This window comes from Miniopterus schreibersii (assembly GCF_964146895.1).
Source record: "Miniopterus schreibersii genome assembly, chromosome: 16".
Taxonomy (NCBI): domain Eukaryota; kingdom Metazoa; phylum Chordata; class Mammalia; order Chiroptera; family Miniopteridae; genus Miniopterus; species Miniopterus schreibersii.
The window spans coordinates 11,363,647-11,387,843 of record NC_138116.1 but is presented as its reverse complement, the minus strand read 5'-3'; the positions used below and the strand labels follow the sequence as shown (position 1 = coordinate 11,387,843).

The 24,197-nt window shown below is 38.8% G+C and overlaps 1 protein-coding gene across 1 annotated transcript in view; it reads right to left on the bottom strand.

The window, feature by feature from the left end:
- Positions 1-516: 516 nt before the first annotated feature.
- The window catches only part of VMP1 (vacuole membrane protein 1), an 80,243-nt gene continuing 56,562 nt past the window's right edge, over positions 517-24,197 (bottom strand). Inside the window, exons 10-12 of the mRNA XM_081162737.1 lie at positions 20,289-20,350; positions 3,924-4,026; positions 517-2,942 (exon numbers count right to left, since the gene is read on the bottom strand). Of these exons, the coding sequence (XP_081018863.1) occupies positions 2,799-2,942; positions 3,924-4,026; positions 20,289-20,350 (309 nt within the window). The 3' untranslated portion in view covers positions 517-2,798. The remainder of the gene's footprint in view (positions 2,943-3,923; positions 4,027-20,288; positions 20,351-24,197) is intronic.

The window sequence follows — 24,197 nt, the reverse complement described above, 5'->3', positions numbered from 1 at the left end:
CACGGTTCATCCTGCAGTACAAGAGGGCCATCGATTATTTAGCCTAACGCGTTATTTTACTCAGGGAGTCAGTGCTGAGTGACTAGTGCAAGTAGGTACATCTCACGCTGTCCCACCGAAGCTACAGACACACAGAGCACACTGGGAACATGAGCTGAACTTGTTTGTACAGGAGCACTTGCTCCTACATACAAATTAACAAGTGTTTCAGAAACTTTCCCCAGCACTGCCAGTTCCTGGATTTCTAGAGAACGGGAACAGTGGCCATTATCCAAATGAAAGTAAAAATCCCCCTCTTCCAAGCCCCCCAGTCCAGATGATGCACACAGAAAACACTGCCCATGGCTGCACGCTGTGCGGTTTGGAGGGAAGGCTCCTCAGTACCTACGTGTGGGAACGGCTGATGCACCGCAGTGCATTGTACTGTGCTGTACTTCTTGACAGTCCCTGGGTTGAGAAGTGATAAAACACTGCAAATATTTAAGGCACAAAATGAGGCTTAAACAAAGTAGAGATGGAATCAGAATTCCCAGGCCCTTTTTTTTATTGGCAGTAATATCAAACCACCCATTTACAAAGTTTCTCCCATCAGCTGGAATTAACTAGGTAGGTATGTCTCTGGGATCGTGTAGTTGTCTGTGTCCACTTTGGATACAACAAAGGAACAAATCCAGCGCTGGAACACAGGGCAGCGTCTGCTCCAGCTGGAGTCCAACAGGACCACCGGGGACGCCACACCTGAGCACTCGGGGAGGCCAGCAGGAGAGCTGCTCTTGTGTTCAGAGCAAATTCATTTGAAAGAGCGAACAAACTGTCACCATTAAGTCAAATGTATTAATCACTCAGACCTTCAGCCACGACACCAAATTTTTCTTTTTCTAATACCCGCCCCTGAAATAAATTTACCAATAAAGCCCAAAGATTTAGTACAAGTAGTACAATTTGTACTTGCTTTTCTATGTCCTTTCTTTAGACAAACACCAAATAAAATGCAGGTGAAACAGATGAAACACAACCAGAAGCTAGCTTAGAAACTTACACTAACCCTAAAAAATCTAAAAAATTATGTTTTTAAAGTGAATTATTTAAAATAAAGTGCTTGGGCACTGCTCTTTAAGTAAGGTAACCATCATACTGCTAGGAAGTCCCTGGGTGGAAAAAAAAGATTAAGAATAACCTTTTCAAAACCCACAAGGCAGGCTGTTTATGCTTTATTTATTTAGCTGCGGTCATGGAGACCATCTCAATCCTTCACAAAGCCCTCCTGACCATGCTGCAATGTCACAGCATGAAAGACTCAAAGAGCCACTAGACGTAAGGACAGAATTTTTCTGATCATTAACCATGATTTTGGGTAATGTTTGAATGGGAACATTTGATATGGATGGTCAGATGAAAGATACCAGAATGTCAGACAGCCCATCGACTGCTGTTGCCATGAGATTCAACAGTCAACATCAGTCTGATAAGCTACCCGACAAGGTGGTACAGCCATGGAGATGTCACGACGGGAGGCAAAACAAGCAGACATTCAGGCAGTATTTGAGCGAACAAACCAGACACTTCTAGCCAGCTGAGAGTTAAACCCAATTCTACTCTCAACGTAATATCAGTACCAATTTTCCTGAAGGAGAAAAGTGAAACTGTTTATTTCCCTCTCAAGCAAAACAAAAGGACCACGTTCAACTGGAAACATCCCAAAGGAAAAGTCACATAAGAGCAAAACTGAAAAGGGCAAGAAAATTTAGTTACACATAAAAGTAAATTTCTGTTAAAACCAGAGTACATGCTGAGCTAAAATTAACACGAGAAAAGTGTGGTTTTTAAAAAATGAGTTATTTCTCTCGTGTTGATTTGTATTCTACCATCCCTCCTGTTTCAATAAACCAAGAAATCCCCTCACTACACCAGTCCTTGAGGTGCCACCTCAGCGGTGTGCAGCTAGTTGCCCAATTCCAGCTCAACAAAAAATGCCTTGGTGGCGTCTCTTTTCATGCTAATAGACGAAGGTTTAAGAAATTACGGTTGTAGGTGGATTTGGCAACGGTGCCATTCAGTTGGTAAAAGCTACAAGGAAGTAAAAAATCAAAACGCTCAAGAAGACGAACACAATTTTGGAATGATCAAAGAGGTCTTTATAAAGTTTTTTCATGACTTCATCTAAATATACAGAATAAAAAATGGTGTCAGCTCATTCGTGAGACACCAACCAGATTTTCCTTATACTGTCTCAAAATTTAAAGATCAGTTTCCCAAGAGGGTGTGCAATGCATCATAAAATGGCCTTTTTTTGGTAGGTGGGAGAGGAAGGGCTGGGGAGGATGGCATATTAAATTGTACCATGATAGAGACATGCAAGACTGTTACCCCACCTAATATTTATATACATTTTGATAATTTAGAAAAACAAAGCAGTCATTTGTGACAAGCCTTAAAAGCTTGACATATTTAACGTACTCAGGAACTTTTTTTGTGGTGTCCGGAATTCTTTAATCGTATTACGTGGGCCTTTTGAAAGTAACAAACAGGAGGCCAATTTCTGTTAAGTTTGCTGCTGAACATCCCATTCCACCCGAATAAGATACAACTTGAATTGAACTGAGGGTGGATACCTTACCTTAACACACAAAGGAAAAGTATGTCAGTGCAAAATATGGACTAAAATGCTTTCAGGAGAAAAAAAAAGAAAATTAAATCGAAACAGGATGGAAAAAGGCATTTTCTTTCCTGGCTCGAAGTCCTCCCAATGAAGGCAGAACCCATCCATTCTAATTCCTGCTGTTAAAAACGTTTCCTGCTTATTTAGTTTTCTCCTCTGAGTTCAACCGCTGCTGGATTCTCTTGGCATAACTTTGCGCCATGGAGTTAATGATGGACAGGACGAAGTAACACACCATTGCCACGACCAACTTCTCAAATACCCAGGACAGCCAGTTTTCTCCCTGCGGGAAGAAAAGCAGAATGACCCACGATAGACGCTGCATCATTTCAGAAGTAAAACAAATCATCTACGTCTGAAGGCAAATAACAAGACCATAGGAGCCTATAACCTATAAAGTCTACACAGTTAGGAAGATGAAAAGCCCCGCGTCTCCAGTACCCTGAAATCTACATGTGGCCCTTTTACACCCAGTTACTAAGACTTGACTTTGTTGGCTATAAAGTCAATGCTGGTTCATCTAGTTTAGAATGGGGCGAGTGCGAGGTCATCCCTTGTCTTTTACGACATAAGAATAAAGTCTGTAGACACTTGTACAGGGCAGTGTCAAGATAGTTACATAGTCTTGCTCCACTACTGGGAGCAGCTTTTAAAATATAAATGTTATCTATTTCTGAAATCATGTTTGCTCAACTGAAGGCAGCAAAGGGCCACATAAAGAGTGTAAGGCCATCCAAACCACCCCCCCAAAAAACAAAAAACACCACCCAACTACTCTTCCTTCAAGCTTCCCGTCTCAGGCTATTGCTTACTCACCCTCTCCTAGTCATTTCCCTTTGCCACAGAACTATTTACAGAAAAGGAGGCTTAGTTTAAGTTAAAGCTTCCATGTTCAGCTATATTAAGAGCCTTGGTTATTTTCCCGCCTCCGAAAAGACAGTGCAAACATGAAGGGAGAGGTTCGAGTGACCTCAGTAAGTCCAATACTTTGTTATGCTATAAGTTTCAGCTTTTTAATCCATTCAGGAAGTACACTTGCCAATAAATCATTTAAGATCAAGGCAGTAACTCATTCAACAGAACAGAGCTCTTATTTTCCACTAGCCCTCCCCGAGACTTTGGGAGATGTACAGAGCAGAAGTTACACTTTCTGATTTAGACAAAGGCAAGTGTCCCAGTAGGGTCAGCAGAGGCTCAGCTGCTGCAGGTGGGCACCGGGTGTAGCCCCGGCCTGCCGGGGGGGGGGGGGGGAGGCGAGTCTCACCTGTGGGGCGCCCATCTCGCTCCGGTGGTGAAGCTTCTGCCGCTGGGCCTCCAGGTATTCCTGGAATGGCTTCTGCAGAGACGGACCTATGCCGGGGACAGCACTGGAAGCAGGGACAACACCCCAAGGAAAAAGGTACATTTGGGAGGAAAAGAAGGAAAAATGTTAAGGACAAATCCACTTACCGCCTGGATTAAAAAAGCAGGGATTGGTAGAAAGAGGGAAAAAGTAAAACTATCAGCAGAGCTGACGCAATCTTGTGAACTCTCTTTAGTGGGTGAAACCCATCCTTGAACACCCTAAGGAGAGGAGCCTCTCCCACCACCAGTCTGGGAGAAGCAGCTCAGCTCCGGCTTCTGGCGGGAGCTCATCCTCAGGGCGAGGCGAGCGCAGCCGGGCTGCACCCTGGGGTACGAGGAACAAAATGAATGACTTCGGAGAAGTCCCACATTTATCACCAGCAGTTCCTGTAAGAACTGGTTTGAACCGATTAATAAGGAAATGACTTATGCTTGTGTCATCCCTAGTTGAAAAAGAAACTGCCCGCCCTCTCTCCGACTTGTCCCATCTTCTCCGAGGGGGCGGTACTTGCTCAATCTAAGTCCTTATTAGGACAATCCGTGCGTCATCCCTTCCCAAAAAGAATGCATTAGCAAATTGGGGAGGCACCTCCCACTAGCCAGAAGTCAGTGATTAACAAAGGAACAAAGGAGGAACTATGAACCCGAATCACTTCACGGTCCACGGCAGCGCCCGCGCGGGACCGCAGCGCATTGCTAAACGCCCGCCGCGGCGGGGAGAGCGACCTGCGATAAGGGACAGACGGGCTCGGCCGCTCACCCAAGGGGAGGCCGTGCTGTGCTGTTAAACCGGTTTGGCAACTGTGGCCACCAGACTCCCGGTTTTTTTTTTTTTTAGAAATGCCTGCAGGCGGTTTTTAAAATGGTAACTTGGGGCAACTTAGAAAACCAACATCTCTATTTTCTGTGCCCTTTATTTTCCCATCTGTCATAACAGGGCTGAAAGGTAAACGCGCCCAGTCTCTTTCCTGGGCCAGCGAAAGGTATTGCAACATGTGCCTAATGCTCTCCCTTTAGATGAACTCCACCTCATTTCCAGAGCAGTTCAGCTGCTGCTTTCTGTCATAAAAAGCAGAGCAGTAGAGGAAGAGAAATGTTTTGCTATTGTATTTACCAGAAGCTAACAAACATACAAGTCCTGACTGACATTTTTCTTTAATTGTTTTAACTATCAATCACCAACCACACTGTAATCTGTGCTATGGGGGGAAAAAACTAGTCCATGCCCACAAGCGACTTAAAATCATGGGAATTCAAAACAGACACACGTGCGCACACACGAACTGATTCAGGAACAAAAGAATTTACAAGTCAATACTAAATTTTGGGGTACAGAGATATATTCCAAAGGAACTGGAAGGAGATCGATCAGTGCCTGCTGAAGCTGTCCTAGAATGAATACTGAAGGATACATACAAGCCTGAATACGCGTACGTAGTAGAGGCTATGGCTGCACTGATTAGACCAGGAGACCCACAAGACAGACTGAGAGGGAGACGGGAGAAGTCTCTTAACCTCGTCTCAGTCTCCCTCTGTCACTGACATTTTTTCAATTGAATTTACTGAGGTGACATTGGTTAATAAAATTATATGGGTTTAAGGGGTACAATTCTATAATACAGCATCTGTATATTGTATCGTGTGCTCACTTTCATTGACTTTTAAGAGGCCTGACATTAGTGGATTAACCAGATCTGTGCCTGAGCTCTGTTCCTGTGTATCAGTGCTGATTCTGACTAGAAAGGGGCAACAATACAAACTTTCTCTTTACGAGAGACTTTCCTTGTGTAGTTCTTTATACAATGCATAAGGGAATGCAATACCTCATCCATTTACACTTGAAACAAACCACATGAATATAAAAAAATTCTAGTGAAATACACAAAAAGATTGGCTTTGAAGACTGCAGATTTATAAGAACTTTCCTTCAGAAATCAATTCATTCATTCACACTTAATGCCTGTGCCATTATTACAAATTCCCAACGATAGCCAGTCAAGCCATTATTTTTTTAAAGTGTGAAAAAAATCATTTTATTTAGAAAGGCTGAAATGATTGTATGCTATATTTAAACAGCCGGGCTGTAAAGAAATGACTTGAAAACTCTTTTTGATGGCGCTGGATTCCATCACATGTCTTGGTCTTTTTTCAGACCTTTACCTGCAGAACGGAGGGGAGTCGAATACAGCTTATTATAGCTTCCCTCACATCATTCTTGGGCTCCAGGGTCAAGTAATTGTTTACAGACAAAATGAAGAACCAAGACCCAAATCCTAGAAATGTTCTAATTTTTTGTTTTTGTTGCTGAGGGAAATGAGGGAGGGACTGGCAACCATGGTTCTAGACTCCCTTCAAAATAATTTGAAAAGATTAATGATTTGCCATTGGCAGTCCACTCTGGCTGATAGAGAATATATGTCTTTATATATTTACATGATAGGCAACTTTCAAAGAATTATCTTGGGCTAATGCTGAGATTAATTTCTCAAGGTGCTATGGTGTTCCACGCTTTGGAGAGTTTTTGGTGGTAGGGTGGGAGCTGCAATTTCTCATAAGGGACTAGGAAAATAGTTGAAAATAGAGAAGTAAAAGTTGTTATAGCAAAATATTAATCAACACTATCATGAACAGATGCCACATGATCTGCATAAACCTAAAAAAGTGAACATATTTGAAATTTAGGTATTAAGTGCTAATAAACAATGATAAGATCTTCTTAATCTGTTTAATATATTCATCAAAATTTTAGTTTTATTTTCATTTCTCTATCTCTACAAACAATGCTTTAGGCCAGATGTCTCAGTTATACAAAGCAATCTTACACTAGAGTTTTCTTAACACTATTTTATGGACTCGATAAAAAACTGAACCTACAAGCTGTCACTGTTAACATACATTTAAGGCAAATAATACCAGCCCACAGCCCCATCCTTCCAGTTATTTTCAAATGTGAGAGCCCGTTCTGACATTTAAGGTTAATTTAAGTTATATACATGGGGGCGGGGCACAGGGCTGGAGGAGTAACCTGCATCACAGTTGGGTGGCTTTTGTAGTTGGCTTAGGAAATAGCTTAAATGCCACTCTCTGAAAGCCGTTACAACTCAGAGACCCTGTGCACCTGGCTAGGAACACCCGCCTCAGCCCACGGTGAGGGGGCGAGGTCCTCCTTGTGCCATCAGGTGCTGAGTAAATTCAGTCTTACAGTTTTGTGATAGAGAAGAATATAAAGCAGGAAGAGCGTGAACACACAGAACTATTTTTCAGGCAACTGCTGGACTTAAATATGCTTCAACAATCCTTTTAAACAGCCTCTTTCTCTAGGTGAGAAAGCTGTAAATAAAGAAAAAAATAGAAAAGAAACACAGAAATTGACCTTATCTGCTTTTCCCTGCTGTAGATCTTCAACATGGTGGGAAGAAAAGGCTCTGTGATAATAACATCCTGATATTTACATTCTTGGCACCCACGTTTTTCTGATACTATAACTCATTACAAACCAAATTTCCAACAAATTATTCTGATGGCAACTTCTGAACTTTTGTTACCAATTTTAATTGAGGAAAAAACCAAAACAACACACTCAGAAAATGCAAACAAAAGAGTAGAAAAAATGTGAAAAAAAAAAACAACCACATAATCCCAAACCTATCCAGAGCTCAAAAGTGCCCTTGTGGGAACAGTATTTTGCTGTGCTCACATACCTAAGTATGGTTAAGACAAAAACAAGACAAACTTCTTTGCAAAATTCTGTCAAGGGCCCTGACCAATTTGCAAACAAAATCTATTATTTTTTCATAGTTTTAAATACATATGCGGCTGCTTCTGGGAATCACTTATTTGATAAGAAATATGCATTTTAAATTCTCCCCATACTGGCTCATTATAAAGGCCTGCACTATTCTCTGTAGCCACAAAAGTCAGAAAACCTTCCAGAGGAAGTAGCACAATCAGCAGAGGCTGCATAGAGAGTGGGCGGTGTGATGACGTGTTTTTCACAATGCTTCAATTTTCACTTGTTGGTTAGTGTGAGCACACACCCATTCCAAAAATCAGTCGGTCATTACTGCTCCTGTTTTCTTTTTTATTGATTTCAGAGAGAGGAAGGGAGAGGGAGAGAGGGATTGAAATATCAGTGATGAGAGTGTCACTGATTGGCTGCCTGCTGCACAACCCCTCCTGGGATGCCTGCAACCTGGGCATGTGCCCTGACCGGGAATCGAGCCGTGACCTCCTGGTTCATAGGTCAACGCTCAGCCACTGAGCAATGCTGGCTGGGCATTGCTCCTGTTTTCAAGGGACTCCTTTCAAATTGTGTAACTCTCAAACTGATTCACCAGATATAAGCAACACACCATGTGATTTACTTTGAATCTCTTTTCTATCATAGAGATAGTCATCAAACTAGGACTTAATATTAGAAGTCCTGACATTTTCCTATTCATGATTGTTTGGATTTTTCCAGCCAGGTGTGTGTTTTTTGTTACTATGTGCCATCATAAAACTGGGACACAGTGCTTAATAACATGGAAATAACATGAACTTAAAAAAAAATTGATTTGTCTTCTTGTTTAGCCTCATTTACACAGGGCCTATATAAAGGTTAAGCAGTTGAAATGCCTAAGGGAATTATATGGGTATTAATAAATTTTTATTTAATATAGTCCTTGTTCCTTTCTTAACTACTTTTTTGAGGATCTTAGCATTAATGTGACCATGTATGTTACACTGGCTTCCCAGAAAGCGTACTGTCTGAAATGGGTTCCTAGTAAGCTTACAGGGTAATGAGCCTTTATCTTTCTTAGAAGAAAGCGTGGGCACCATGTTTTTTTACCTTTGTTTCACTATTTGTGAAGTACTCTGAGGCTGATTTATGTAACATACCTCTGACGATTAATCATATTGTCTAGGGAAGCGATTTTCAACAAGTGTGCCACAAGGATTTTTAAAACATGCAGTGCCTGACTACTTAGTCAGGGCATGGACCTCTTTTAAACCCTTAGATTGTCAAACAAAACAATGACAACAGCCAACACAGTGTGAACAAATCAAAATTATACCTATTTTTCTGTCAGATGGGCAAAAATGTATTTTTCAGTGTGCTGCAGAATTTCAGTAATTAGTTTATGTGCCAGGAGATGAAAAAGGTTGGAAATTGCTGGTCTAGGGTGTGATTCATTAAACCACTGAAAACTTACAAGTGTGAGGAAATGTTAAGAATAAGATTCAAGTCAGGGTTCATGGAGAGAGGAAGGGAGAGGTGTGACCCATTCCACTGCCGCTGTAACTCAGCGTGTAACAGACCCTCTACAGTAGACTGCCGATGACGACTAGTCCTTTCTGATGGTGGCTTTTAAGGGCAGTGGAGCCTAGACCAATGATCTAAAAACATTTTTGATGGATGTTTATAATACTTATGCAAACAGTAAAGTGCAAAAAAACAAATTTAAAAGGATACAATAAAGTTGAAAAGTTTTAAAATTATTACTTTATTTAAAAATCTTTTTTTAGCCCGGCCGGGCGTGGCTCAGCAGTTGACCATCGACCTAGGATCCAGGCGATCGGGGTTCGATTCCCTGTCAGGGCACATGCCCGGGTTGTGAACTCGATCAATGACTCTCTCATCATTGATGTTTCTCTCTCTCCCTCTCCTTTCCTCTCTCTGAAATCAATAAAGATATATTTAAAAAAAAAATTTTTTTATTGAATTTATTGGGGGTGATATTGGTTAATAAAATTATATAGGTGTCAGGTGTACGATTCTATAATACATCATCTATATATTGTTTTGTGTGTTCACCGCCCCAACTCAAGTTTCCTTCCATAGCCATTTATAACCCCTCTACCCTCTTCTAAAAATTACTTCATTATTTTTTAAAAATTAATTTTATTTTTAAATCCTACTGAGAGCGAGGAAGGGAGAGGGAGAGAAACATCTATGTGAAAGAGAAACATTGATCATACACATGTTGACCAGGGATCAAACCTGAATCCTAGGTATGTGCCCTGACTGGGAATTGAACGGTGACCCTCTGGTACATGGGAGGATGTTCCAACCAAACGAGCCACACTAAAAATTATTACTTTAAATGTATTGCTCATTATGGTGGCTTTCATGCTATTATTAGTGACTATTTCAAGGCATTATATACACTTGTTGGTTATTAAGATTGATAATTTCTAAATATTTTGGCTGATTTCTATAGACATATACTAAGAATAGGTGAAATAGCAATGCTGCAACTTCTTTTACTGTTTATCGTGAGTGCATTATTAGTATTATCTTCCTTCTACTGTTTCTTTATAGGAAACTCCTTAGTCCACTTGTCTGTTTGTGAGGGTTAGTTTAGTTAAAACTAGGAATTATAAGCTATAAATCTGTTTAATGAAGATAGAAAAAAAACAGAATAAATTGCAACACGCTTATTGTAAGCCCCCTTTGTACTGTGAACCTCCCACTCTTCCCCTAGCCCATCTTTGTAATCCATGATACATGACCTTCTGGCATGTGGACTGAAAGAGTGCCAATCAGACAGATGGTAAGCTATATTCTCCATGTCTGTATAGCCAAATGAATTTTATATATGTGTGCTACCATAATACTGTTATATATGTTACAAAAAATACACAAAAAGAAAATAACAAAGGTTAAAATAAATATAAAGGTACGTTCTATAATTTTAGTTCCACTCCAACAGTGGAAGACCACTGACTTAGACCATGAAGCTAGACTGTAAAGGGTACAAATATTACACCTTGCTCCCAAAAGGTAAAAAATATCTTAAGGCTTAATTAGTAGACCAACTCAATGCAGGGTTAGATAATATATTAGAGGGAAAAAATACATTTCTACAAAGATGTGGACTGCATGTCTCTTTTTCACCCATCCCTCTAATATCCACTCTGAAGAGGGCCTTTAAGAATCTGGAAAGCCAAACTTCAAGGAACTGAAACCCTATGCCCACAGTTAAAACCTATTTTTTCAAATGAATATCAGGATCTTTAGAATTTTCTGGATTGAGTGAAGATTACTTTATGTAAATCAATAATCAAATTTATCATCTGACTCCAAAGAAATCTTCTATAAATTGAGATTTGGCCCAGGAGCAAGGAGTAGAGCCCTGAATAGAAAATGGTCCTCTAGACTGAAGCCAACGAGATTGAAGTCTCTCTACTAAAGAGACTGAACTGTACAACTACGGTACCACTAGGATATACTCTCAGGGATGAAATAAAAGCCCCTCCCTATCCCACCACCACATCTTTTGTACAAAAGAGGCAATGACAGTATGATAGAACTTCAGTAACAAGGTGGCCTAGAAATTTCCTTTTGTGAAAACTGCCATATAGATAATTCTTTGTTTTCAGAAATGGACACATTTTAGTCAAACATTATAGAGTTAAATTTTCCTCCCCACCCCTCCCAGGCAGTGATCTAAACAGGCTTAACGGTTAGTATTCTAATGAGTTGTCATTTCCTGTCTGATAAAGATTCTCACAGTATTTAACCACCAGTTTCCCTGGGGTCCAACCAATTCTAGAGTTCCATTCATGGTGACTCAGAATGGACCTCAGACTCCTGGCCTGATTCAACCATGATAGATTGCCCTGCAAATGAACCTCTTTCTTCCGAAGGTAGAATGCTCTGGAAGGGGGGAGGGGGAACTTATGATGCAATCTTTCTGAAGAAGCCAAAGGTCAGTGTGCTGATTTCCATTAATATTTGCAGCCTTTTAGTCCTCAGAAATTAGAGAAAGAAAAAAGAAAAAAAGAGAAACGAACTGATATCTAATAAACCCAGGAATAGGACAAGTAAATGAACTGGTGCTAACTGAAAATCAATTTATGTTTAACCAAGTAAAAATGGGATCCAATAATCCTGTGTGACTTGAATGAAAGTGTTATTAAACTTTCCCATTTAACTGAACGAAGAATTTCAATCTCTGAAGCTGATAAGAAAAATTGGTAACTAGTGTATTCTACTTGCATTTGTATCTGAAATGTGGTAGCCCATCCAAACCAAGTTCCTTTACATCTTAGGATCTTGGAAGAGTACCTCAATAAAATAAATTCAGAATAAAAACTATGCAATAAATAAAGAACCTGGGGTTTTCTCATCTATACAGTTTAAAATACATTGTGATTCAACCTCAGGATTTCGAATTAAAACATCTTGAATTTCATTCACATCTGTGCCCCTTTCATATTATTAAAACCTCTTTTGTACTCAAGTCAGTCCACTGTGTGCTAAAGTAGTATTAACACATGACACCTTCCCTTTCTTACCGGCTGTGAGGAAGGAAGGCCACTGCTTTATGTAGAAACATTAGGTGTATTGTTGCTACTGACTCACAACATATTTCTATTATAGGCATCTTTCAAAAAAAAGATTTTGCCATTGCCCTTGCTTTTGAACATTTGGAACTGTTTTCTATAAGAGTCAGAATGAAGTTAAGACCTCCTTATAATTGGCAGCTACTCTGAGAAATATGCTATCATTAAAGGCAAGCCTTTGAAAACAAAACCTCATTTCAGAATTTAGACTTGAGCAGTAGGAGACAAGCAGCCATTTATGTTAATGAATGAGGCCAGAGCTAAAGGAGTGGTCTATGAGAACCAAGTAAAAATGATTGGCTGCTCAAACAAAACATGTTAAAATATCAGACACAATAGACTTTAAAACAAAGGATATAGCCCGATTGGCGTGGTTGAGCGGTTGAGCATCGACCTAGGATCCAGGAGATCACAGTTTGATTCCCAGTCAGGGCACATGCCCGGGTTGAGGGCTCGATCCCCAGCCGGGGGCGTGCAGGAGGCAGCCGATCAAGATCAGTGATTCTCTCATCACTGACCTTTCTGTCTCTCTCTCCCTCCCTCTTCCTCTCTCTGAAATCAATAAAGATATATTTAAACAAACCCAAAAAACCAAAGGCTATAACAAGGGATAAAGAAGCACCCAGCAATTCCATTTCTGGGCACTTATTTGAAGAAAATGAAACACTAATTTAAAAAGATATATGCACCCTTATGTTCACTGTAGCATTATTTACAATTGCCAAGATATGGAAGCAACGTAGGAGTCCATCAATAGATGATAGATAAATAGTGGATGGACACACACACACACACACACACACACACACACACACAGAAGTATTACTAAGCCATGAAAAAGAATGAAGCCTTGCCATCTGTGACACACTGGATAGACCTAGAGGGTATTAATGCTGAGTGAAATAAGCCAAGAGAAAGATAAGTACTGTATCACTTCACTTATGTGTGGAATCTAAAAAAACTAAGCAAACAAATAAACAAAACAAACAGATTCACAGATACAGAAAAACTGACGGCTGCCAGAGGGCTGGGCAGTGGGGGTGCAGGCACAAAGTGAAGGGGATCAAGAGGTACAAACTTATAACATAAATAAGCCATGGGAGTGTAAAGTACAGTCAATAATATCATAATAACTCTGCACAGTGACAGATGGTGGACTTTTTGTGGTGACCACTTTGTAAAGTGTATAAATGTGAAATCTCACTATGTTATACACCTGAAACTAATAATACTGCATGTCAACTATACTTTGTATTCCAAAAAAGAAAAAATCAACTGATTTCAGTTATGGAAAATGAGAGATTGGAGGAAACTTTATATGGTGACAAATCAATCTGTGACTGGCTCAAAGACCCACTGAATTATAAGAATAAAGCCAGCAATAGGGACTCATACATCTAAAGGTCAAGAACAAAGAATAGTTTGCAGAATTTGAAATTTAAAGTGACATGGCATGGAAATTTATTGGCTTTTTTAAAAAAATTTTTAAAAATTGATTTTAGAGAGAGAGGAAAGGAGAGGAAGAGAAACATCAATTAGAGAGAGAAACATCAATTGGCTGCCTCCTGTACACCCCTTGCTGGGGATGGAGCCTGCAACCCAGGCAAGGTCACCTTCCTTTGGGGGACGGCAGGGGTCCATCAGGCAGATGACCTTACTAGTGCTGACCAGGTAATTACAGATCAACTGGTTTACGATTCCACTCCTGGGAAAGGTTGAAACTATAATTAAGTTAGGTATTAAGTCGCAGTTTGTATTGTGGACTTAACACAAGTGACTCCATTTTAGGTCTGTTGTCTGTTTTTTAACACTATCTAAATTACAGAAGATTATGATAAAATCAGCGTGTATAACTGAACCTCAGCAGCTGGAGTCTTAAAACCTATGTACCCTTTTTCAGTTAGCACAGATATTTGTGTTCACACTCCCATAACGTTTCCTGATTACTTGACAACAATCAAAGTAAGAGAATCAAATACACGAACCATTTTATATCCTAAAATGAAAGGACAGATTTTCTTTCTGTAGAGGAGAAAGCCCAGGCCAACGTTGCTCACTCTGGCCACTTGTTACAGAGTGAGGAACAAGGAACAGTATTAAGATTCAAGCATTAACTGCTCATTGGGTAAAATGATCTCTCTTGCCACAGGCAAGTCAGACTCTGGGGTCAAACATTAAGTTAACTCAAAGAGGAGACAGCAAAGAAGAGTGTGGAACATTCTGTATCTGTGCTTTGGCCAACTCCATCCCCCACGTTCAATGATTGAGTTATGGAAACTTTCTTGTGTGGGGAAAGTGGGGACTTTGTCTTCTAATAAGACCCTGGCAACCTGACAATGAGCCAATGTTCTGCATATGGTTTGTTACGGGTCATATGCTTAATGTTATTTTCTGGAAATTCTCATCTCTCTTTGGTGAGAATACCGGACATGTCATTTTAATCACGATTTTAAAGCTGCATTTGGTTCTCTTTAAGAAACATGTCCAGGTCTCTCTCATTAGAGAAAGTCTAAATAAAAATCAGTTTAAATCATAATGAAAAATTTTGAAAAAGAAGACAGCAATAAATGTAATGCCTTTGAAGCTCTAAAGTTCCCTGGTTCTATCCCTTGACTTATTTCAACCCAGGATACCAAAGAGTAAAAAACTCAATTACATGCCGGATCTTTTTTCAGAAATCTCTTTCCATCCCCCTGCCCAACATACCATAGACCAAAAAGCTTTTTCCCAAGGCCACCGTTTGTATTCTTGCCTCTCTCAGAATATCTAACTGATTCGTCACATCTGTTCAGATTTCCATACATAACTAGACAAACACTTTGATTTAGGAATAGATAACAAGAATACCTTTCCCTAAACCTAATGACATTGGCAATTACTTTCTAGAACTGTCCAAGAAATACATCTATTAATTAGAATCATTTACTTTTAAAATTACAGTAAAATTTGGAATTTCAAATGTATAAAAGAAGCTGCGAAACTGTTATTCTCAGAGCATTTGAGATCTTGCTTCCAGGCATACGTCGCCAGCTTGGCTCAAACACACTCTTACAAAAATTTTAAAAAAATAAAATAAAATTACAGTAAAGTTTGAAGGTAGGGCTTACATTCTTTCTGGGAACTTAGGACTATTGTACAAAGAGACACTGTACTAAAAATGCCGGAGGCCAAAAGCATACTTAGGGTATCATATTTAGCTGGGCCACTTCATAGCTACATTGAGACTAGAAACCCTGTGGGGAAGGAATATTTCCTTCAATCATCAATGTAGCATTCAAACCTGTATAAAATTAATACTAAACCTCACTACAGAGGTAACTGGTCAACATTAACTCTTTTCCTGAACCTCAGGGGAGGTGAGTAGCCTGACCTGGCAGACCACAGGCACAGCAGTAGTGAGATTTTGCCCAAATTTGGTCTTAGACAAAACTAAGTTATCTTAACTTATCGAAACTAAGGGTTATCTTGATTTACCTTATCCTTCTTCTGTGTTTTCATCATACCCTTAGGCTCCTTACTATGTCCTCACCTATCTTAGACTAAGAAATGCTCATATTTGTTTAAAACAGCAAAAAACATGAAAACATTAGAAATGTCTATCAAGGAAGAGCGGATGAGTAATTACCCAATGGAATATACAGCAGTCAAAACAGATAATTTTCAGCAACACACAATAATATTAGCAATATAGTAAGTGCAAAGTCCCAAAAGGTTACTTATGGTATAAACCCCTTTTTATGAATTTAATAAAACCCCAAAAAACGCCAAAATAAGATTTAAGTAAGTTATTTTTAACCACACAGGGCCTATTTCCTTATCAATAAAAGGGGGATAAATACCCATCATACATGGCTGCAATTAGAAGTAAACAGTAATAATAATAATTGTATGTCAAATGCTCAGTACGTTCAAAAAAATAATCTCTTCAAGAATTATTTACATAATCTTTAATAAAAACTTTGTTCTGGTTAAAGGCATTTTAAGGATCAGAGAAGAAAGTAAAGAAATGGGTACTTTCTTTAAGGAAAAGTAGGTCTTCCCTCAATCTTTCCCGAGAGCACACAAAACCGTCACCTCGTCTACCTCTGCATTCGCAGTCAGCAGAAACTTTTGAAAACGAGACTTTGAGAACACAGGTAACAGAAAACCTAAGAGGAAAAAGCACTGTGAAAATCCACATGCCCTGGAATGTTAGATCACTGCTGTGAGTATGACTGGAAGTCGCAAAGGGTATCAGTAGCCTCCTAAACTGGAAAAAGAAACGCTACTCAAGAGAATGCTGCTCAACTCACGCTGCGGAAAGAACGGCGGACACGAAACGCAACAGCTGCGGCACCGTCTGTTTTCGAGCCTGGGTCTGTTCTGTCCAAGCCCGCGCGCTCCTTTCACCGTCCACTCCCTGGCGTCCTTACTTTTGAGATTCATCTTCCATTCTTCCTCACCCTCGTACCTCATCATTTTATTTTAAATTTGAACTGTTGCTGACTTTTCTTGTCTTCTGATTTTTTCTCTCTAGCATGGCAATTCATCACTCCCTTAATTGTGGGCACATAGTTTTAAACATCCTTAAAAAGGTGTATTCCAAACTTGACTAGTTTAGTTTGATGATCTGATATACCATTTAGCGTGGGGTTTTTTGTGTGTATTTTTAAATGTATCTTTATTGATTTCAGAGAGAGGAAGGGAGAGGGAGAGAGAGTGTTGAAATATCAATGATGAGAGAGTCATTGATCAGTTGCCTCCTGCACGCCCCCCATTGGGGATGGAGCCCGCAACCCGGCATGTCCCTGACCTGGAATCGAACTGCGGTCTCCTGGATCATACGTCGATGCTCAACCGCTGAGCCACGCCGGCCAGGCTCATTTAGCATTTTAACAGTGTGAAGACGGAGAACTAATAATGAAAGAAGATTGCTTCTACAGCAAGTGACAGGCAGTATTTTAAGTCCAACTCAAAAATGGGTCTAGGGGATCAATATGACTGCCTTCCTTCTCTTTTCTGAAATAAACTGTTAAGCTACTTGGTATGATATAAAATAATTTTAGGTCTACTAAAAATTCTTTCTCCAGTGTTTAACTTAATTATGAGTCTAGGTTTAGTGAGTCTCTTATTAATCATCACTTGAACACTTATTACTTATACTATTTAATATATTGTCTAGAAAATAAGTTGATGAGCTCATCCTTGTTGACAGAACTGGGGAAAAGATGAAGATATCAGAACATTCCAACATCTGTCTCCTGAAAACCACCTAACTATTTCAATAAAAATCAAAATGCAGTAGGTCATGAATATCTTAGAATAAGATATTCTACGGATAAGACATTATGTTGGTTTAAGCTTAAAGACACTTTTATTTTTATTTGTACAGATAAGTAATATAACGTCTTAGAAACTCCAAAGGCTAGGGAAACAGAAAAGTCTGGGCTACACATATAATCTGCTAATTTTTATTGGCCAGATCTTTAAATTTAGACACTGTGTTCATTTATTCACCAGATACTTAGCTAGCACCTGCTATGTGTCAACCAAGATGCCAGGTGTGGTGGCTATAACAGTGAATAAAAACAGGCATGGACTCTGACCAAGAAGCTTACAGGGTAATGGCAGAGGGTAACAATCACATACTTTCAGACATAAATGTGGAAATACAACTGTCGGTCCACGTAGTACATGCTGCTGCGAACAGAGGGCCCTAGGAAAGCAGCTAGGGCCCTCGTCAGAGGTGTTTTGTGAATGTATAGCTGAAATCTTAAGGATACTATCTAGACCAGGAGTTCTCAATGGGCTGGTGGTGGTAGTGGGGTTTACCTGCCACGGGCTATTCGGCAGTGTCTGAGGACATTTTTGATTGTCACAACAGTGAGATACTACCAGCATCTAGTGAGTGGAGAAAAAGGGTGCAGCTAAATATCATAAAATGCACAGGACTGTCCCCAGAATAAAGCATTATCTAGCTTAAAATGTCAATAGTGCCAAGGCTGAGAAATCCCGAACTAGGCAAAGGGAAAAACATGAGTTGGGACCAGTGGTGGGAGACTAAGCAGAGAAAATACGGGACAGAGATTCTTCCAGGCTTTACAGACCATGCTAAAGAGTTTTAGCATTACTTCAGAATAAAGGGGGAAAGTAAAGGGTTTCAAGAGGAGGAGGAGCTGAGGGGTGAGGTGAGTGGTGGTGACTTGCTCAGATTAAGATTAGTTACTAACTGCAGCAGCGTGAACAGGCTGGAAGGGAATGAAACTATGTGGGTAGATGAGACAGGGAGCTAACTAATCCAACTTCTAAGAAACTCCAAAGGCTGGGGAAACAAAAGGTGGTAGCGGTGAGGATGCAAAAGCAGCCAAGAAACTTCCTTCCATGAAGGTTCAGTGCGGGAAAAGGGGAAAGGAAGACGAGTGATGCTGCGAGCAGTCAGGCCTACAGTGTGGACGCGAGCTAGTGAGCCAGGGAGCTAGTGAGCTAGCCTGCCATCCTTCGGGATTCTCTGGAGGTGGGCGGCGCTCTCTAAGAACAGGGGAAATGCCTTCTCTATATTTAAACTAAGGAACGAGAATATTCCTGCTTTCTTTTTGAATGCGACATATGGTTACTTGTAAACCACTTTATTTGTAAAGATTCAAGTAACAAAAAACTGGAGTTAACTAAATTTTGATGTACAAGCTACAATCCACATTTATAATCAGAAGCTTAGGAAGTGATAAAGCCAATGACTGGCTCCACTGAGTATATTCTCAAGAGTATGTTTTTCCTCAATTATTACATTAAAAACTAAATAGAAAATATTAAAAGCTATTTTGAATAAAACATGTCATATATATATATAGGACAGAAAATACAATATACAAGGTATGGTTAAAAGACTAATAAAACTAATACTCATGAACTCACCTATAAGTGGCAATTTTTAAATTAAAATAGAAATTTTCATAAATGTCTTGTTTCATAAATGGCTTTTAAGATAAAAATTTATGTTAAAACTACATAAAGGACACTTCAAGGTAATACTCTTCCACCACTGGTAAGTAACATTATTAAATGAAAGAAAACTTCTCTCCCATAAACACTGAATAAAAGTTCGTATGTTAAAAATGTTTCATTTAATATCTGGCAGTACTCACATTCCAATCAAGAGTTAATTTGACTAACCAAACAAAATCTCTTTTTTCCTGTTTTATCAAAGTCAGCTCCACAACTTTGTAACATTACCATTTAAAGCACATGTCAAAACTAGTCTTACCTCTATACACACAAAAATAAAAGCTCTGGATAGAAGCCTTTTAAAATGGCCTTACTGTTCTCTAGTGAAGTAATAGGTTCATAACTGACATATTTTGGTAATATTATGCCATCCTATCATGTCTTATATAATGAAACATTATCTGGCTAAAAGGCATCGCACTGCATTAAAGCATTATTATTATTATTTTTAATTATATCTTTATTGATTTCAGAGAGAGAAAAGGAGAGGGAGAGACAGAAACATCAATGATGAGAGAGTCACTGATCGGCCACCTTGCCCCCGACCGGGGATCGAGCCTGCAACCCGGGGAAGGGGCCCTGACCAGGAATCGAACCCTGATCGCCTGGATCCCAGGTCGACGCTCAACAGCTGAGCCACACCTGGCCGGGCCATTAAAGCATTATTAAACTGTAATGACACAAGTCTTTACATAAAGAGAAATTCCTATTTCTCTGGAGTGGCAAGAGTCTCAAACTCCGAAGCTTCTTTTAAATCAAGAACTGCATGATTTGCTACGTTTGGTTTAAAATTAAACTAGTATAATATGAGCCTCATCCTTCCCCGGGGCAGTTCAAGAAAGTCTCCAATTTAACTAATAACAAGGCAAGAGATATTTCTTCAAAAAATGAAGAGCTACCCCAATAAAGTCTTTTATACATTTCCTTCCATTCAAATAGTGATATTAATATTAGTCCTTAAAGAATTACTCACCCAATGAATGTCACCATTTGTTCCACTATGTGTTTGCTGAACGTTATTATAACAAAGAGTTTCTGTAAAAAAAACAAGTTTTAATATTAAAATAATTACTTGATATTAATAAAATATTAAAATAAATATTTCTCTCATTAAAAAAAATCCAATATAAATTCACAATTCTGGTAACAGCCTAAAATTGGTGAGATGCTGGCCCTAATTGCAATTTTTAAAATTCTTTATTAAAAAAATAAGAAACACCATTTGCTACCTACTTTGTATTTTAAAGATGTTTTCCGTTAAGCACAGTTCTAGTCTTATTAGGATATGTGACCATGTCTGAGGGAAAACTATGAGTCATGAAACCAAAGACTGGGTGGACATTCCACATGTTTTATCTTAGAATGGTGTATTCAACTGAAGTCATGGGTTCCCATGCAGCTCTCACCAGGGAAATTAAAGCTGATCAGCCCGATGACAGGGCTAAATCTAATCTAGACCTTGAAAAGACTGTCCATCCTTCATGGAAAGTTTTTACAGAAGGAAGTATCCCAAAAGTTCCACTCTCAGATCCTGAAGGACAGTGGCTGTTCAGGGTTAGGGTACTAACAAAGGCATCAACAGATTACTGAGGATCTGTACCAGACCGCGGTCATTTTCAATTCGGTGTTATGGAGGTAGTCTCCCTTAATTAAAAGATGTTGATACCTTACCTCACTTACAAGTAAAGATGTCTTTAGGGCTGAGAGGTAGCAAATATTCTCAACTCAATTTAATAAATGTTACAGAAAGCACTTACTATGGACAAGATAAGGCATTATCAAGAGTTTTCAGGGAACACAAAGATGAGAAGACTTCTTCAAAGCCCTAAAGGTATTTACAAATGTTTCTATACACAGTAGAAAGATGGTAAGTACTATGTACATTATACGTATATATAAAAATAGAACTGGAAATGCCATTACTGGTAAAAGCAATGTGATATAAAAGGTCAGAGAAAGGAAAGGTCACACAAGTACAATTAATTAGAGATTCAAGAAGATGATATTAAAATTTAGCTTTAAAGGGTTAATAACTGATTAAAGATGAGTAATTCTAGATTCTCTCTCCTAATTCTCGATAAAGAAACTCTTTGGTGCTTTGTCATTCTTTGTTAAATAATATAGCCTATGTAGCTTATTTGGGAAGTTAAATAAATAACAATCCATTTTTTTGGTTTTGTTTTTAAAATCTATCCATTATAAATCTCAGAAAAGTGGCTACTTTAGACTAAAGCTTCTTATTTTATGTAGAAGACAATGCGGCAATGACATTTTCTCAGTCACAGTCCTAGTATTAATAGATATTGGCAGCTGCACAGTGTAAGGATATGTGTAAGGAAATGAGACTACAAAAAAAGTTCATAGTCATTTTTGGTGTTTGTTTATGCATCCATTAATTTGAAAGATACCTATCTCATGGAAAAAGCAAGCTAATATAGATGTCAATCAGTTACAAGATGGATGATGATTTTATAAACAATGTTACATAAACAGTGTATGAAGATTATGAAGCTAGTAAGACTATTATAGATCATTTAGGGAGAAAAGCATTAATAATGAGGGTCCTTCTAGTATCCATACTAAAAGCAATAAATCTTTTACTAAGAAACAGAGCTAATGGCTTTGTATCTCAGTGATCTCACCAACATAAGCTTTCCCTACCATCATTTCCTAACATTCACAATAAGCCAATGCCCAGATAATTGCACAATTTCACTGCTTAAAAACAAACCATAACTTTTTTTTTATATGTAACAGCTTGAAAATTCACTGTTCTGGGCAAGACATAAATGTGTCAGACATTTAAGAACGTTAAATCTCGGCGTTATTCAGGCTGGAGATCTGAGTGGGGGATTCTACCAAATAAACAAAGGGCACAGACCACTGAACAGCTCACTCGACCACATGCAAAGAGGAAACAAGGGGAAGAGGAGAAGAGGAAGGAAAAAAAGATACCAGTGTAGGGAACTACTGGTGGCAAAATATCAATAAAAATAACAGTCTTCATCAAGGAAAGTTGTCTAGTTTAAGCAGAGGGAAAGAAGAGAAGCAGAAGAGGAGACAGGTTTACTAACAGGTCACAGAAAAATCGGTGTGTGGTGTCCTCTGTTGCTTCAGAAATAAGTTATGATGTTTGTATTACTCATTAATACTGTTTACCCAAGGAATGAGAAACACTTGTTGCCCTAAGCTACATCTGGATGTACATCAAGTGACATGCCTTTATAAAATATATCTCTTTAATACAATGGAACATAGCGAACATACCCCATGTTGTCAGTTTAGTGAAGGAACTCAGATCCTTTCCTTTCAGAAACACAGATGGATTTTAGCTTTCTTTTTTTACCTCCACCCAGAAACAGGGAATAAGCTTTCACTTTATAAGGTTCGGTTTGAATTCCCGGGCCTTAGGCATGTATTTTACCTTCTCTAACACTCAGTTCCCCCATCTATGAAACAGGGATAACAACCACCTCACAGGACTGTTCTGAGAGAACCAATGCCAACTGTCTGGTATAGGCCCCAGTAAACAACAGGCATCAAACAATTCAGTTACCTTAATCACATAAATATTTTATAGTTAAGACAACAATGCTGAAAAGTGGGAAAAACATTGAGCTTGAAGCCAAAAGACTAGGGTTCAAATTCCAGCTGTTACTTACTCTCTTAGGCACCTATTACTTATTAACCTCAGGAAGTTTGATAATCACAAAACGGCAGTAATAATGTTTCTAACCCAGGACTACAATGATTGAATCAGATGACATACACTAAGTGCTTTAAAGTGAGAAGTCCTATATAAAAAAATAAGCATTATCATAACTTGGAAAAAAACCTCAATGAGAATGTTCTAAAAATATACTATTTTTGGCTGTTCTGTAATGATAGGTCTGATAAGTTGCATACCCTATCACTATAGGGTACTTTTAGCATAATAACCTTTACTGTAATCTATAGGAGAGTACTACATAAAGCAGGATGCATAAGTTATGGATTCCTAGAGAATTTGCTGTTATAAAGGGAATTAAACAAATCTGTTGTTACTTTCAAAGGACTCCCTAAAGCTAAATGATAGCTTCTTTCTTCCCCCAGAAAGAACTGAAAAGGTTACAGAAAATATTATCTTCAGATACACTGCAAAATAATTTATTACTCAGCCCAATATTTTATTATTTGAAAAATCCTGTTATGGTATTTTAAATCTTTACTAAAGAAACTAGCATTCCAATATTAAAGAACCTATATTCATTGAACAATATACTTAATATAAGTGGGGGAAAAATATATTCCTTGAAGGAAGAAAAACATATCCTTGAAATTCTGGGTGATTATCATGGCAGGAGAATAGAGGACAGGTTCAATAAACTGATCTCAAATGCCAAAATCTAACATTAGACACTGGGCAGGTAGAAGCAGCTGAGATTTTTTTGTTTCACTCTCCTAAGAACTAAAGGTAGAGAGGTGTTAAGAAGAAACTTGGGGGATGGGTATGTTTTTAATTATTAAGGAATCAAACCGGGGCACAGACATTACTCACTGTTCTTGCCTTTCCTTTGGTGAATGCCTCTTTATTGCAAACCTCATTGATTAAGAAATTCTTTCCAGGTTTATTTTATTTTATTATGGTGAGATTTGCCCACAGAAGGAAACAGTTCATATCACAGACCTAGAAGCACATATCCATTTCCCCCCATTTAAGTTATTTTAGTCTCTTTTCTCTCCTTTTTCATATAGTGTATACTAAAGATTTTGTTATGAGTGGCTTTGAAGACTGGCAGATTTTCACTTCTCTAACCACAACCCACATCTTTCTGCCTCTTTGGAGACCCCTTTCTTCCCTTCTCCCCAACACTAACATCTGTCTGGTTTTCTGTACAGAATA